Genomic DNA, 16,339 nt, shown 5'->3' with positions numbered 1-16,339 from the left:
CAACTGGTTGTTTCTTACTCCTCCAAGTCACAAGATTCCCCCACACAAAAGAGCAGTACCACGGAAGTAGATCGCGTGTCAATCGGACAACCAGCCCAATCTGCATCACTGAATATTTTCACATTTTTGACTGTAGTTTTCCTAAAGAGTAATCCTTTTCCAGGTGTCCACTTTAGATATCTCAATATGCGATATATTGCTTCCATGTGTTCTACACTTGGGTTATTCATGTGTTGACTGATCACACTCACAGCAAATCCAATATCTAGTCGGGTATGAGAGATATATATAAGACTACCCACCAATCGTTGATATTTGCCTTTGTCAGTAGGTGCATGATTTTCTTCCGTTCCTATCTTGACATTTGGATCCATTGGGGTGTCAGTTGGTTTGCACCCTAGCATTCCTGTTTCTTTCAACAAATCAAGAACATACTTCCGCTGAGAAACTGAAATCCCAAGTGAAGATCTGGCCACTTCCATACCTAGAAAAAACTTAAGAGGTCCAAGATCCTTCATTTCAAATTCTTTTGAAAGAACAACTTTTATCGATTCATTTCCCTCTCATGATTTTCAGTAAGTACAATGTTATCCACATAGACAATAAGAACTGTAACTTTGTCGTCAGAATTTTTAACAAACAAAGTATGATCGGACTGGCACTGTGAATATCCATCACTAGTTAGCACATTTGTAGCACATTTGTAAACCGATGAAACCATGCTCTAGGTGATTGTTTCAGCCCATACAAAGATTTTTCCAGATTGCACACTTTGTTCTTTATTGTTTCTGGCATAAATCCCGGAGGTATGTTCATGTAGACTTCTTCTTCAAGATTACCATTCAGGAAAGCGTTTTTGACATCCAATTGGAATAAGGGCCAATCGAGGTTTGCAGCAATGGAGAAAAGTACTCTGATAGTGTTAAGTCTGGAAACTAGTGCAAACGTCTCCTGATAATCAATTCCGTATGACTGTGTGTACCCTTTTGCTATTAGACGTGCTTTATACCGTTCAAGGCTTCCGTCCGGCTTATGTTTGACTGTAAAGATCCATTTTCACCCCACAGTTCGCTTCTCTGGTGGAAGTTCAGTAATCTGTCAGGTTTTGTTCTTTTCGAGGGTTTTGATTTCTTCAAAGGCTGCTGCTTTCCACTTTGGATCTTTGAAGGCTTCCTCGATAGATGATGGAGTCTGAACTTATCTATACCAGAAACAAAAGCACAATATGCAGGTGATAACCCCTCAAACGAGACAAAGTTACTTATTGGATATTGAGTGCATGCCCTCTTCCCTTTCCTTAATGCAATAGGTATGTCATCATTATTCGAGTCATAGTTGAGATCAACAGTACCTTGGTTATCTTTTGTGGATGCTGACTTTGGAGAAGTGACATGGTCTGGATGATTTGGTACTGGTTCATGTGGCGTCTCCGTTTGAACCTTATTTCTCCTAGAATAGACCTTGAGTGGTGTTTGACGAGGATCAGGGTCAGGTGGAGACTCAGGCTGAGTTGAAGGTCAAATGAAGGATTTGATTCTGAATGATTCAAGTGTTCAAGCAGTAAAGGATCCCAATTTGGAGATTCAATACTACGCTCCCCCTGAATGGAGAAATTGGGATAGAAAGACTCATTTTCGAAGAAGGTAACATCCAAGGTATGATAGAATTTTCTAGTGATAGGGGAATAACATTTGTAACCTTTCTGATTGGAGGAGTACCCAAGGAAAATGCATTTGAGGGCTCGAGGGTCGAGTTTGCTGCGGTGCTGGGAATGAACGTGTACAAAGGCAGAGCAACCAAAAACTTTGAGGGGAAGAGAGTGAATAAGGTGCGTTTTGGGGTACGATGCAAGGAGGGAATTGACAGGGGAATTAAATTTCAATACCGGAGAAGGCATGTGATTAATCAAGTATGTGGCAGTCAAGACAGATTCGCCCCACAAGTGTTGAGGTACTTTGGTCGTGAATAAAAGAGAACGAGCGACCTCAAGCAAATGACGATTTTACGTTCAACGACCCCATTTTGCTGAAGGGTGTCAACGCACGAGCTTTGGTGGATAATGCCATGAAGAGCAAGGTAATCACCCAATACAGCATTAAATAGTCACGGGCTCGATCAGAACGGAGTATCTGGATCTTGGCTGAGAATTGAGTTTGAATCATGGTATGGAAAATTTTGAACAATGATGTTGCTTCAGATTTGTCCTTCATCAAGAAGACCCAAGAGAGCCTTGTATGATCATCCACAAATAAGAGGAACCCGCGGGCGCCAGTGACATTATTGACGCGCGACAGACCCCAGATATCACTGTGGATGAGGGAGAAGGGGGCCGATGGTGTGTAAGATTGGGACGTAAAAGAGTGACGTGTGTTTCTAAAAAACTGACAAATATCACAGTGTAAAGTCTTTGAGTTTTTAATACTGAAAAGATACGAAAACAACTTGGAGAGATACAAAGAGTTTGGATGCCCTATGCGATAATGCCATAATAACAAGTCACTATTCCTATTGGAATTAAAAACGGAGCAAGAAGTAGAAAACAATGAGGCTGGAACACTTGGAGGCCAATTCCTGGGAGAAGCGTCCATCCGGAGAAGGTATAAACCAGCACGAAGATCAGCACAACAATCGTCTTCCTCGAAGCCAGATACTGAAAGATACAAGAGTCACTATTAAATACAGTGCTGCAATGGGCTGAGGAATTAATTTGATTGACGGATAATAAATTGCAAGTAAGCTCGGGCAACGAAGAGAACAGACTGTAAACAAATATCCCGGTTAAGAGTAACTGAACCAATACCAACCACCGAGGAGGTAGTCCCATTAGCAATGCGAACGGAACGAGAATCCTCACAAGGACGATAAGAGTCAAATAACAACAAATTCCCAGTCATATGATCGGAGGCACCCGAATCAACAATCCAGACATTAGATAATTTGGGTTTTGAAAGTAGAGCATTGGCAAAGTGAGCAATACCAGAGTGATGGGCACTATTACCAGCCCCTAGGAGTGACGGGAAAGAAGTGGATGGAGTGAGCATGGATTTCAGCATCTCCATTTGTTCCTAGATGAAGGGAAACGGAGTGGAGGAGGAACTGTCAATGGCAGCGACGGTGCTCTGGCGAGCCCGAGCAGGCTTCCAATCGGCTGGTTTCCCGTGGATGCACCAGCAAGTGTCGAGGGTGTGATTGGGCCGTTTACAATTTGGACACCATGGGCGGCCATTGCGGATGTTGGCCTCACCAAGGGTGGCAGCGATTGCTGGTGGATGGGCTGTAGGTCCTGGGCTAGTATTGAAAGAGGGTCAATGAGTGGCAAGGGCTGACCCATCGACAGACGGAGTAGAACCAAGAGAGCACATCAATTGGCGCCGACTTTCTTCATGGCGTACCTCAGAAAAAACAGCACGAAGGCCAGGTAATGGTTTTGTGTCCAAAATACGGCCCCGGACAGCATCGAAAGAGGGATTGAGGCCCAACAGAAACTGGAATACACGCTTGGTGTCCAAGATAGAGCGGAAGAGAGCTTCATCAGTGGTACAGGTCCAGGCATGGGACGCGAACAAATCCAGTTGTTGCCACAAGCGAGTGAGAGCGTTAAAGTAAGTGGTGACGATGTCCTCCCCTTGGCGTAGACCATAGAGCAAGCGCTCAATGCGAAATAACTCCGACGTATTCTCTTGAGATGAATACGTGGTCCGAACCGCATCCCAGATTTCAGCGCCGGTTTGGTAGAGGAGGAAATTCTCACCTATATCTTGGGTCATCGAATTTATGAGCCACGACATGACCATATTGTTCTCGGCAGTCCACAGTTTGAATTTGGCATCACCGACAGCGGGACACTTCGAGGCACCGGAGAGATGATTCTCTTTTCCCTTGCCGCAGATGAACATCTTGACGGACTGAGACCATTGGAGGTAGTTGTGGCCGGTTAATTTATGGCATGTGATAGAAGAGAAAGAAGTGGCGTCGGGAAGAAGGTTCGCGGTAGGGGTGGTGGGCGGCAGTTTAGACTCTGAATCTTCGTCGGAAGATGCCATACTGCCGAACGAGATCATGGCCAGAGATTGCCCGGATCTTTTGATACCATGTAGAAAATATAGAAACAATGTATTGTAGAGAAAAATATTATTCTCATTGAACAATGAATGAACGATACATCCTATTTATAAATCTGAATAAAAAGTTAAATTAAGGAAATAATCTATTCTACTTCAAAATATAATTTACTCATATTACAAAGATTGAGAATCCTAGGAATTAAGGAAAAAGAATTTCAACAGAAGACTAAAAGAAAATATCAGGAGTGGGAATGAGCATGAAGAGATGTGATAAAACAAGAAATTCGAAATATCCAGGTTGCATCTATAAGAAATAATAGAAGAGAGAGTGGTCTGTTGGAAAGAGCGGATTCAGGAGGCAGGAATGAACTTTAAAATCTAGTCCAGATTGTACGTGGAGAAACTACTGCATGAGCATCAAATCAGTTACCAAATACACATTAAAAAAAAAAATCAGATCCAATACAGACCATTAATAAAGGCGAATAAAAGCTCAAATGAAATTAAAAGAAGGGCAGTAAAGAAATATCATCTAATAATTAAGATATAAAACTGACAATACAACTTGCGCGTTGATAAATTATTGGTGAGTCTCCATAGTACTTGTTATGCAAAACTAAAAACACATTTAACTCTACTGTCAAAAAAAAACATTTAACTCACCAATCTGGCAGTGAATATATCATTTCCTAGCCTTGCTAACAAACCAAGCCCTTCTGCTGATGCTCTACGTTGTGATGCACAAATATCACCTTCAGCTAGAATACTCTGTCATGATTATTGGGTTATTCTCCACAAAAAAGGAGGGATCAAATATCTGAAAATTTTACAATAAAAGAATCAGCATAACCTGAAAAATAGCCTGTGCTGCACTTAGTATCTCCAATCCCAAGGGTTCAGGACGTAGAGCAAGCAATGTCTGGAAGGCAAGCATATCCACATACAAAGTGTTATAACGTAAAATTGAAGGTTGCAAAAATGGTTATCACAATGCGATATAACCTTCAGTCCAGCTAGCAATCCAACACATATATTGGTAATATTGGCTGTGTGCCAAATTTGTTTTTTCCCAGTTTTCAGGCATTGATCCATCATGCCGATAAATTTGAGCATCCCATTACTATCCTGTGAGAATTCCAAAAAATAAACACAACAATCAGCCCTTTCCAACTAGACTAGCACATATGAATTCAAACACAAAACTCTCAATAACTGAACATACCTGAAAAGCAAACATAGTTCCGAAACAGAGGAGCATCTGATTCACCAACATCTTGCTTATAGTCTCAGGCTTCATGATCATTTACATGTACCCACGTCAGTGAGTCAATAAAAATGAAATTTGATGACTCATGAACCTAGGTGGCAATTAGATACTCTGAGAATCTGCAATGCACTTTTACCTGAGGAAAACTAGGAGGTTCATTATCCCATACACAAGTCAATACGCCGTCTTTTCCTCCTAGAAATGAACGTAGCTCGTCTTCAAACCAATCCCTGCACAAGCATAAAGGGAAAGAACGAAATGAAGACAGTTGGAAAAAAAGACTTCATACGTCCTAGAAAAATGGTATGAATCTTGAGATTAATTTGGAGTAGGAGCATCTGTCTAAATGATAAATTCAGGAAAAACCGTATGTGTGAAGATTAGACCTTCCTGGAGTCCAAGGGCCCAACCACGCGTCCCTCTTGTCTAATAACATCCTCAAACAGGAGCTTTCCTCACATTTAGAAGCTTCCCTGTTTTTTGCTCCAATATAAAAACCATAGAAGGCGAAATTAGTATAAGAAATAATCAAAATCTGTGCTGCAAAATGCCAGAATGACAAAGCAAAAGGGGAAACTGGGCATAGACATTAATCAATTGAAATTACCTAAAGGGTGTAGTACAAATTTGAATGATATGACCATGGTCACTTTTATATAAAGATGGATCTGAGAGTGCTTGATATGTTATCAACACCCGGATGATAAACAAGTCCATTAAAGGTTTATTGCCAGATCGTTCATTGTCCACTACCTGTGATATGTAGGACAATGCCCTAATCAATAAAAACCAAAATTCAAATTGTCAGTAGAGGTTCCTAGATAGGACGAAGAAAATCTTAGCCAGTAGGATACCAAAATAAAGATGAAAATTTTCCAGAAGTATTGTACCGATTCAGATATAAAAGAACTGGCTGGAGTAAAATTCTTCTGTTTATGGCGTCAGAAGAAACAAAACATTTTATAAATGAAGTGAGAGCATCCATGGCAGCAGACCACATGCTGTAGAGGAAAAGTTACTCTATAACCAAAATTAAGATGATAAATGATATTTAGAAGTAAAAATTAGCACTTGAGGCAGAGATAAAAATCGCAAAACATACGAAGACCGTACAGCATAATAGAAATATAAGCCTATACAAATTACAAGTTATATGCAAATTAAACCTCCATCTTGAGTTGAAATATATCAAGTTATGCAGAAGCATGATATGTACCAAAGGCCAAAATACTCGATGGAAATGAAATACAACTCAAAATATGCTAGTAAAAAAACAACTCAAAAATATTTGACTAAATATGAGGATTACGCGCAAAGCATGAAGAAAAAGCTTCGATTCGGACAAAAACGTGAAAAAAGGTTGTCCATATTAAGCGCAGAAAAATCTGATTAAGCGCCAGGTTTTTTATTTTTAAATTAACTTTTAACTATTTGATAATATAAAATTTTTAAACAAAAAAAACATGAAGACACCGAAATATTCTTTAATAGTTACTATTTCCAGTAAAAAAAATTCTAAGATTTACATATTTATTTTTAAAAATTTGTAAGTTTATGTGTTCATTAATTTATTGAATGACTTAATTAATTAAAATATAGAAAAAACTAAAAAAACTTTTTCACGATTAATCTAGTTCTAGACCCACTAAAACTTGTGAAGTTTGAAGCATGACCGTGCTGCTTTGTCAATTGTCATTCTTCGCACTTTTTAAACCTTGCTAAATATACTATCTGTAAAGCAAAGATTTGTGAATGACAACGGTTCATTGCCGTATAGCTGGTATTAGAAAAAGTTTCCAGCCATTGCTTACCATTAAAATGTGCTAAAGACACCTCACAGTTCTCATATACAGATCAAATTTTCAGTCTAGGAGTCTTGCATAAAGTTTCAACATTGTTACATGTTTTCATATAACTTTTTATCCATTCATTCCCTCTATAGAAATACAACGACCAGAAATTCCGTGAGCGGGAACATCAAGTCAATAGTTACTGCAGTAGTTACAGAACTAAATATATGAGAATAAAACTGTTATTACATCCTAAGAGGTATTGCTCAAATGCTACACACCAAAGGCTTCCTCATGGAACACAACACAATGTTAAAGCATCCCAAGCCATGAGGTTAGAATACCGACTGTCAAAATATGAAGCAATGATAAACATCATTAGACTCACCATATTTCTGATGCGATATCTTGGGTTTGGTTTATGTGTTGTTTTGGATTCCGACTAAATGTTGGAGCCCATAAGGAAAGAATATCAAAAACCTGGTCCTGAAGCTCCTGCAACCATCAAACTACAACCTTTGAGACAGAATTTCCCGTTTATCTATACTATATAAAGAATCTTTAGAATAGAAACAAAAGTGGATACCAACTTTTGCTCCAAAATTGCCCTTAGACCAATAATTTTTCCCAAAATTGTAATTTCAACTTATTTTTCATATTGTTCCTCTCAAATTGCATTATAGTCTCTCATTAATTTTTACAATTACGATGGTATTATTGTATTTTAATATAAATCAAATTAATTACAAAAAAGACTGTACAAGCATACAACACGTGCATCAGGACACAAGTAACAATAAAAGTAGATAAGCAAGATTGACCTCCTTTGACATTGATGACAGGAGGGAAGACAGAATTGTCCATCCAGCCTCTTTTTCAACAGCAGCTGCTGCAGGGTTCCGGCTGGATTCCATCAGCAGCTTCTTGCAAACATCAAGAACAGAAATGGGCAATCTACAGCAACCACATACCACAACATAGTAAGGAATGGAAAAGGCAAAACGGTTATTTATGAATGGATTCATCTAACTGTTATTTCAAACTAACATCATCTTAGCTACAACTTCCATTTTATAGATGAAAAGACGAGTCAATGAACTCTAGAAGTTCACAACGCGATGAAGGAATTAAGTTTAATGTAAAAAATTACACCAATACATTCATTGCCCTGTCTTGAAACACATTGGTGCACAATGGTAGTAATTAAAGCATGAGAGGAGAAACGTGTGAAGAACCAACAACTCAACCTGGCTGGATATCCTAAATGTAACTTCCGAGAAATTGACACGAGTGAAGCCAAAACTGCAGCTTGCCCATGTAGAGACTCAAGCACCTCTTTGAAATTAGATGCCTGGAAATTATTGGAGATCATTGTGACATCATCAAAACCAACTAGAGATCACTCCAAATTACCAAGTATATTGCTCAATTGATATGAGTATCACATCTCAAAGTATAATATTCAATGGCTTTTCCTTTTGTAAGTTGCAATATATTATACACATCTGATGGATGGTAACTCATCTCCAAAATACACTGTCGATGCTTCAATGTCCTTCAACCCAATTATGGAAAACTAGGCTACGGTCAATCATTTTCCCTTTCTTCTTTTCTTTTAAACAACTACAACCTTATATCAACTCGGTATAAGGTCAGTTTTGGATACATAAGCCGTAACATATACAAAAAATAAACAAATCACTTCTTTAATCTTGGTCTTTCTTAGAGTTTTTCTCAAAAACGAAACAACTTTCATGTTTGGATAAAGCAGTGAAAGTGTGATTTTTTTTAATGAGACATTAAGCAGAAGTCAGAAACCATATCTTCCAATTTCGGGAAGAGCTTTTTACACTTTTTAGTAAAATTTCTCTATTCCAACGCCATCTAAACATAAACATATATATCAAATGTGATTGCCAAAATATGATTCCAAGAAGTTATAGGGCACCTAATCAAATTCAAAGTATCCGCCAGTGACCAGACAAACAGAAAAGTGAGGAGGTGAAGTAAAAGTGAAAAAATGAAATAAAAGGATATCCAACATGTATTTATGAACACAATTGTGAGCATAGGGCCATGTTTCTATTCAGCTACCTCATTAGCTTGACCACAATCCAGTACAAATTCTGTTTCATCAGTGCAGCCTTGAGAACACTATATATTCATCTCAGTTAAAGCTATAATAATGATTTCTCTTTTAGTGTTATTTTTAATAGTGCTTTTCATTCTCTAATTGGATCAAATTTACTCACTTCATCTTTCATTGCACCTTGTCACAACCCAACAGTTTTGACATGCAACCCACAAGGAGTTTGGCATTGAGTGCTCTAGCATTATCTTGAAGGCAAGGGAATGTTCTAGAGAAGTGAGAAGATATTGAAGGTTCTATGTTCGACTGGAAGAACCTAAAACATTGTGGGCAAAACTTGAACATTCTAGGTTCATGTGGAAGGACCTAGATGTTGTGGAAAAGATCGAGTCTAGAAGCATTTGGGACAATCTAGTTGTTCTAGAGACTAGAATAATCTAGATAGGGTGAATATAGGAGTAGGTGTTCATTTGTAATCCGACACCCAACAGTTCAATTCAACAACACGTTCTTCTCTCAACTAAGTATTGTACTTTCCCACTCTGTACAAATTCTCCAAAACAATCTACAAATTCTCCAAAGCAATTGTGTTTACGTATTCACGTAACCACCAATAGCACTCTCTAAGGCTGCTTTGTTAGTACTTGCAAGGGAGAAGTCGAGGCAAAGGCCACATGCGTACTTTTAGAAAGGCTAAATCCGTGACAACCTGCTTTGTAATGTATCTCCCTTTTTTATTCGAGTTCACTTACAAAAGTTAGAACATCAATTCTTAATAAGTAATGAACTACGCATTATCAAAAATAACAGCTGAGAATTTCAAAATGACAGCAGGAAAGTGGCAAGTTCTGAGAAGCCACGGGACATATAAAGAACACACAGATGATAAATTTTTACCTTCTCAAAGGAAACATTTTCTTTGGCTGCACTAAGCATTGTCATCGCATAAGAAATCAAGCCGCCAACACAGGAGGGATCAACCTCAGCCATAGCACGAAGAGTTAAAGCAGCTTCAACTCTTACCTACAAAAAAAATTGCTGATTGAAGAACTGGATGCATCAAGAGAAAGTACAGAGAGCACCTAAAATGGTAACTACATAACACTTAAAGATACAATAACTTTTATTAGTGAAATTTTAAAGTTAAAACGAAAATAATTTCTTCCTGACCAAAATATAATCACCGATAAGGGGCAAAAAAGAAAGATATAGTCACCATATGCCTGAAAAATAGAACCAAAAGCATTTTATGCAATGAGCACCCAATAAGTAAAAGATGTTCAGTACAAAGAGCAAATACATAGGTTGTTTATATCCCATGGGAAACACACAAAAAAGTAAAAATAGTTCTCTCCATCTACACAACGACCTTCCCTTCAACTGACATAGTATTCCAGCATGATAAAGTCCAACAAGAATTAAAACCTTCAGTCCTTTTGCACCATAAGATGAGCACAAATGGTTCAAGTTATCCAGCTCAAGCATAACTTATATGCATTAAGGTTGTTCTAATATTTCATCCACTTGAACCTCTCATGTGTGCACCTACTCACAGAATTCAAATTATACTATTTATGGAGTTTGGCAAAACATCAAATGCTGATGATATGACCATGCTAATACACAAGCAAAACCTATTTCCATCTCACACAACCAAAAGCAAGTAAATTTGATACAAATACCAATAAGGAATTATCTTATTCAGTAGCAAAGGGAAAAAGTTAACTACAACAAATAGGACAGTTCCAAGATTTTTCAGTTGACCGAAAAGCTTCTACAAACAAACTCAATGTGGTTTGATATGATATCCAGGTAGCTAAAGATCGATCAAACCTGTCACTTCCAATGCTGCGTTGAAAAAGAAAGGAATCCTACATCAGGACATAATATACTGATTACCTCCTCAGTTAAGAACCAATTATTGTTCTGGTCTATTACCCATCGTGGATCAATTCATTTTGGTCACTTGAAATGGTGATAATCAGAAGATATTGAAAATGTCAAAATTTTCAGGAATAAAAATCAAAATTACACTCAAAGCTCAGGCAAAATAACATAGCATAAGCTTGTTAGTGGCAAATGACAGAAATGGCAACAACATATTGTCATCTAGTACTCTATAAAGATGCATAACTGTAAAAGCACAGTTATAACGAGGGCCAAAGAAAAACAACCATTTAAAAGTTTACCAGTGGAGAATAATGGGAAAGGGCTGCAACAATTGTGTCATCAAGAACTTCCTTGAACTCAAGTGGAACCTGCAGTTCAACATATTAAAGAATTTATCTTACTAAACTCTATTATAATTAGCATTATGTCAAAAACGCACTTTAAGCTTGTTTAATTTAAAATGGCTTGAAGTCAACTGTAAAGGAGGGAAAAGAGTTGCACCACATAAATAGAGAACACAAACGTCATTGCAAGAGAAGGGAGTAGACAAAGATGTAGTGCCCAAACAATCAATATGCGAGATTATTTAAAAATCAACCATAACGAACCGACAAAAAGAAGAGCAAAAAAAAAAAACATCACCTCTCCCAATGTTTTTAAAACGTAAGAAAGAGTTCGTAAAGTGGCGACTCGCATGGAAGGCGTGAAATCAGGGGACTGAAGCTGCAGAATATAAAATGGTCAGTTTTCGAGTATTAGACCAACATTACAAGTATCCACACATAATACAACAGAGTTGTTCACATAACAAACCTGTTTGCCAAGAAATACCAAAAAGCCTCTCTGAGTAGGTTCACTCATTTGATCAGTCACACCTACTCGCAGAATATACAGTACACATGCCTTCAAATTAACAAGAGAAAAATCAAGATCCCGATCATCATGAGTTCGCAGGATTGATATATAGGAATATAATTCACCAGAAAGAGATGCCTATTACAAATCGCAATACAAAAAACAAAGCTTGAGCTAAGCCAGACATGCAACTCAATCTGTAGACTGCACTTCCATCTATATCCCATTTGGTCCCAGTCAATATCTTTAACGTTTATCTTCACTCGTATTTATCAACTTGCATAAATTTAAATTGTCTGCATGAATGTCTTGCCTTAACTTGCCCGATAATAATATTTAAAATTACTTGAGTCTTATTTAATAGTTTCGTGCTAAATCATTGAATTTCTTTGGCATTCCTTTTTTGCTTTAGTTCAAGTTTTAATTTATACCTCATCCAACTTCATAGCATTAACTTTGATGGTGTTATACTGACATAAATGCTACAATAATTTATAACTTGGTGTTTTCTTAAGTCCATCAAGATGGTGATTTGTTAAGCTGTACCAAACTTCTAATTTCTCAGTGCTTATGATGGCCCAACCCTCATATTGTCTGCTTTGGCTCATTGTGACCTCATAACTGTAAAATGCGTCACAATAGGTTGACACACATGTGGCATGCCAACTTAAACTCAGCATCTCTCCCGTGTTTCCACTAAGTATATTGTCTGCTTTGGACAACTTTAAAGAATGTCACATTGGGTTGGCATCCATCCCCACTCTCTCCCGTATTTTTTTGGCAGCATGGGATACACCCCACCATCCCAAGCCCACACGGAGTCTCTCTGATGTCAACTGTAACTCCCCAAATTTGACGACTATCGCCGCTGTACCAGCACGAGTCTTTCCAGTGTGTTTATGTCTTCACTCGTACGCACCTTGGGAAATTTCTCGGGGTCACCTGTCAAGATTTGAGGGTTTTTTCCTTTATTTTAAGGAATTACAATAAAATAGGAGCGATTAGAGTTCTTAATTTATATATGATTTTATTAGGCAAAAATTTATTCCATAAGTACTCCTTTAATTTTCTCTTTATTGTACCACTTTACCAAGGAATAAAATAGGTCTTTATCGGTGTTCTACTCTTCTCTATGGGCTGCCCTCTTTAGCGATATGGTACCAGAGCCGTAAGGTGGAGCCTACAAAACAGCCTTGACGGACTCTAGTTCGGAATCTCCAACACTGACGCAGCATCAATCAACACTGGCGCACCTTCACAGCCAGCCCAAACCGTACCCATCACCGACAGCACCCTACAAATCACAATTAACAAGCTAACGGCAGCAATTACTTCGAATGGGCCCAATCAGTGCGATTAGTAACTGATGGGAAGGGAAAGCTGGGTTATTTGACTGGGAAAAAAAAAAACCCGACCACTGCCGATCCAAAATGCCCTCAATGGCGATTAGAGAATTCCATGGTTACCGGCTTACTGCTTGGCTTATTAATTCCATGGAACCTATTGTTGGAAAACATTCTTGTTCTTACCCACTGCCTTTGATGTATGGGAAGCAGTCAAAGAGACCTATTCCACTCTCAACTGTTGAATTGAATACAAAGATACGGCGGAACCAACAAGGTATAAAAAATTTAATCACTTATTACAATGAAATGATGATTCTATGGCAGGAATTGGATATAAAAGTGGGAGAATCAGAATGACAGTAAGCGCTACAAGCACGCTTAACTTTGGAGTTTTAAATTATGAGCTCCCGAAAAGAAGATGTACGAATAGTGCCTATCAAATCTTTCAAGTCATCATTCAACTGGGCAGTCCTATACATGCATAGTTTTGAAATGTCTATCCTTCCGGTGTGTGATCAGTTTATTCAGGTTACCCTCGCCTAAAAGGTTGCCAAGAGTCGCTCTTTGTCCGTAAAATCTCTTGGCCCCGGATCAGTCCCCACCTTCTTTTCGACCCCGTTTTCGGCTCCGAGCGTCGCATGCCAACCAACTTCCGCTTGGTTTCTCCCCGAACCAAGCCGTATTACAATAAGTCGGATTTGATACCAACTTAAATGCCACAAATTCAACGATTGTCCACATTGTATTAACATGTGTCTATCCAAGATGTGCGAGTGAGGACATACTCACGCTGGAAAGACCTCTGTATGTATAATGGAGACAGTCATGGCAGACGCACCCTGGAAAAAAACCAGTGTTGGTACAGCAGGGACAGTCGTCATTACAATTGGTATCAGAGCCGACTTCTCTTAGTACGGTGTGGTTCAAGGACGAACCAAATGAAAGCTTGTGGGCATTTGACGCTCGGAGCCAAAAAGATGGCGAGAAGTGATCACCCGTGCCAAGAGATTGCATGAACAAAGAGCGGCTCCTGGCAAACTTTTAGGCTAGAGGAACATGAATGAACCGATGCCACAATAGAACGAGAGAAAATCCAAGACTGTGCAAGTATGAGACTGAAGAGTTGAGGGCTTAAAAGATTTGAGATAATACTCATATCAACAAAATGTCTCTTCTTTTCGGGAGCTCATAACTTAAAAACTCCAAAACTAAGCGTACTTGACTTGGGGTAATTCTGGGATTATCCAAGGTGCGTACAATTGTCAAATCTAGGATGTTATAGTGCTCGCAGAATTTCTCAAGGGGAGAGCCATTGCGAAAAGCCGTTCTGGGACCTTCGCCGTAGTTACTGAGTGGAAATTAATAGCATTAAACAACGTTTTCATCTTTCTCTTGCTGTTTCGACTATTCCTATTGTACATTCAAGTAGATATATGCCATATTACAAATACTTGATACATTGTGTTGCCAAAATGTTCATGGTAACAAAGATGAAATTAGATGTTACTAACAGGAGATCATGTTTGAGTTGCATACATGACAAAATAGAATAATGGGAAACAGGATTTAATAAAGGTACCAATGCTTGAGCATCACTTGATGTATCAGAGCGAAGCATATCCATAACCTGCAGAGCATAGTCTAGCAGTTCACTGTCTGGGTGAAAATACTTCAAACAAATTACCTGCAAACAAAATTTCAAACCGCTACAGATGTGATATCATCCAACACAGAGAGTTTATTATATTTTAATGGGTGCTCAATTTCACATTATCCCATGTCAATATGCTTCCCAATCACTTTCACGTGATAATAATTTAGTTTTATATGTTTCCAATCACTAATTTGAACTAACTCACTCAGAATTATACTTTTCCACCAAACCCTAAAAAATATAGAGGGAAGCAGTTATCAAGCCCTTAGTCCCTTTGACTATAGATGTTTTGATACAGGAAGTTTCATTACAGTTGAAGAAATAGTAAGAAGTAGGAACTGAAATTGCTCTCTGATGGTATTTAGATGTCAACATATCCAACCACCCATGTGTAATCTACAGAAGATTTCAGTACACTAGAAACAAAAGGGAAATCGAAGTTGACATTGCTATCAAAGGGTTTTCAGATATAGCATATAGACAGCATATCCACATCCTTTGTGTTCCTTGGTTAGAATCAGCTCTTTTGGAAATATTTCTTTTTTTTTTTGTTTTGATAAGAAACTGAAATATTATTAGAAATCAAAGTAACTACAAAAGAAGTGGACCAGTGATCCACTAAGGCAAGCTCTGAATATTAAATAATAATTAAAAGCTACTGAAGGGCTAAATTCCAGTCCCTATACAAATCCGAAACTGATAAAGACTTGAAGTGTTTTGAGATTTGTAACCAAGAAGCTACTCTCAATTTGATCTTGTCCCAAGTCTCTTCACTCGAAACCTCTTCATCTTCGAAAATCCTCCTATTCCGTTCTAGCCAAACGATCCAGCAGATGCCTTGTGTTATTGTAGTCCATAGAATTCTCCCTCTATTGCCCAGATAAGACCCAAGATTTGCTGCGAAAAGTTCCTTCGTGTTCTTCGGTGTCACCCATGATAACCCAAGATCATTCAAAGCTAGCCACCACATGAAAATTGTGAATGGACAATGCACTAGCAAATGATCCTGCCATTCTCCCTCTCTCTTACACAGAACACACCAGTTTGGGTTGAGTAGACTCTGTGGGAACTTCTTTTGGATCATGTCGCAAGTCGGCAGCCTACCCAATACTCCAGCCCAAGAGAAAACCTTAACTTTTGAAGGAGTTGAAGCTTTCCAAATCGATTGAAAAAAATTATCTTTTGGAAACAAGTTTTTTGGGAAGAAGGAAAGAAAGAAAGATTTCATTGAAAACTCCCCTGATACATCCCCTGTCCATACTCTAACATCCTCACCAATATCCAAAGAACCAAAACTCCCCAAAACATCCATCAAAGATATTAATTCACTAATCTCCTCATCTCTGAGTTCGCGACGGAAATGCAAGTTCCATGATAAGGAATT

General features: G+C 38.4%; 2 protein-coding genes across 4 annotated transcripts in view; both read right to left on the bottom strand.

The window, feature by feature from the left end:
• The window catches only part of LOC140890920 (protein SWEETIE), a 46,846-nt gene that overhangs the window by 14,925 nt on the left and 15,582 nt on the right, over positions 1-16,339 (bottom strand). For 2 of the 3 annotated variants that reach the window (XM_073299084.1, XM_073299086.1), the window contains exons 8-23: positions 14,881-14,985; positions 11,914-12,003; positions 11,743-11,823; positions 11,400-11,468; positions 10,108-10,233; positions 8,369-8,472; positions 7,943-8,075; positions 7,510-7,616; positions 6,222-6,332; positions 5,939-6,106; positions 5,718-5,804; positions 5,468-5,561; positions 5,287-5,355; positions 5,067-5,189; positions 4,915-4,983; positions 4,728-4,832 (exon numbers count right to left, since the gene is read on the bottom strand). In XM_073299084.1, coding sequence (XP_073155185.1) covers positions 4,728-4,832; positions 4,915-4,983; positions 5,067-5,189; positions 5,287-5,355; positions 5,468-5,561; positions 5,718-5,804; positions 5,939-6,106; positions 6,222-6,332; positions 7,510-7,616; positions 7,943-8,075; positions 8,369-8,472; positions 10,108-10,233; positions 11,400-11,468; positions 11,743-11,823; positions 11,914-12,003; positions 14,881-14,985 — 1,641 coding nt within the window. The remainder of the gene's footprint in view (positions 1-4,727; positions 4,833-4,914; positions 4,984-5,066; positions 5,190-5,286; positions 5,356-5,467; positions 5,562-5,717; positions 5,805-5,938; positions 6,107-6,221; positions 6,333-7,509; positions 7,617-7,942; positions 8,076-8,368; positions 8,473-10,107; positions 10,234-11,399; positions 11,469-11,742; positions 11,824-11,913; positions 12,004-14,880; positions 14,986-16,339) is intronic. The other variant, XM_073299087.1, reaches the window with a different exon arrangement.
• LOC140893166 (uncharacterized) lies at positions 1,341-3,815 on the bottom strand. The gene is made up of 2 exons (XM_073302232.1): positions 3,393-3,815; positions 1,341-3,283 (listed from the first exon to the last, which is right to left on the bottom strand). Exons 1-2 carry the CDS (start codon positions 3,792-3,794, stop codon positions 3,047-3,049), a joined length of 639 nt encoding a protein of 212 aa, XP_073158333.1. The 5' UTR covers positions 3,795-3,815; the 3' UTR covers positions 1,341-3,046.

Source organism: Henckelia pumila, chromosome 3 (genome assembly GCF_033568475.1).
Source record: "Henckelia pumila isolate YLH828 chromosome 3, ASM3356847v2, whole genome shotgun sequence".
NCBI lineage: Eukaryota > Viridiplantae > Streptophyta > Magnoliopsida > Lamiales > Gesneriaceae > Henckelia > Henckelia pumila.
Note: the sequence above shows the minus strand (reverse complement) of the source record. Positions and strands in the feature narration are given on the sequence as shown.

Coding starts and splice junctions, on each gene's coding strand:
- LOC140893166 (XM_073302232.1), bottom strand. CDS start 3,794: ATGGTCATGTCGTGGCTCATAAATTCGATGACCCAAGATATAGGTGAG. Junction 3,284..3,392: donor TTCGTGCTGTTTTTTCTGAG/GTACGCCATGAA, acceptor ATACTAGCCCAG/GACCTACAGCCCATCCACCA.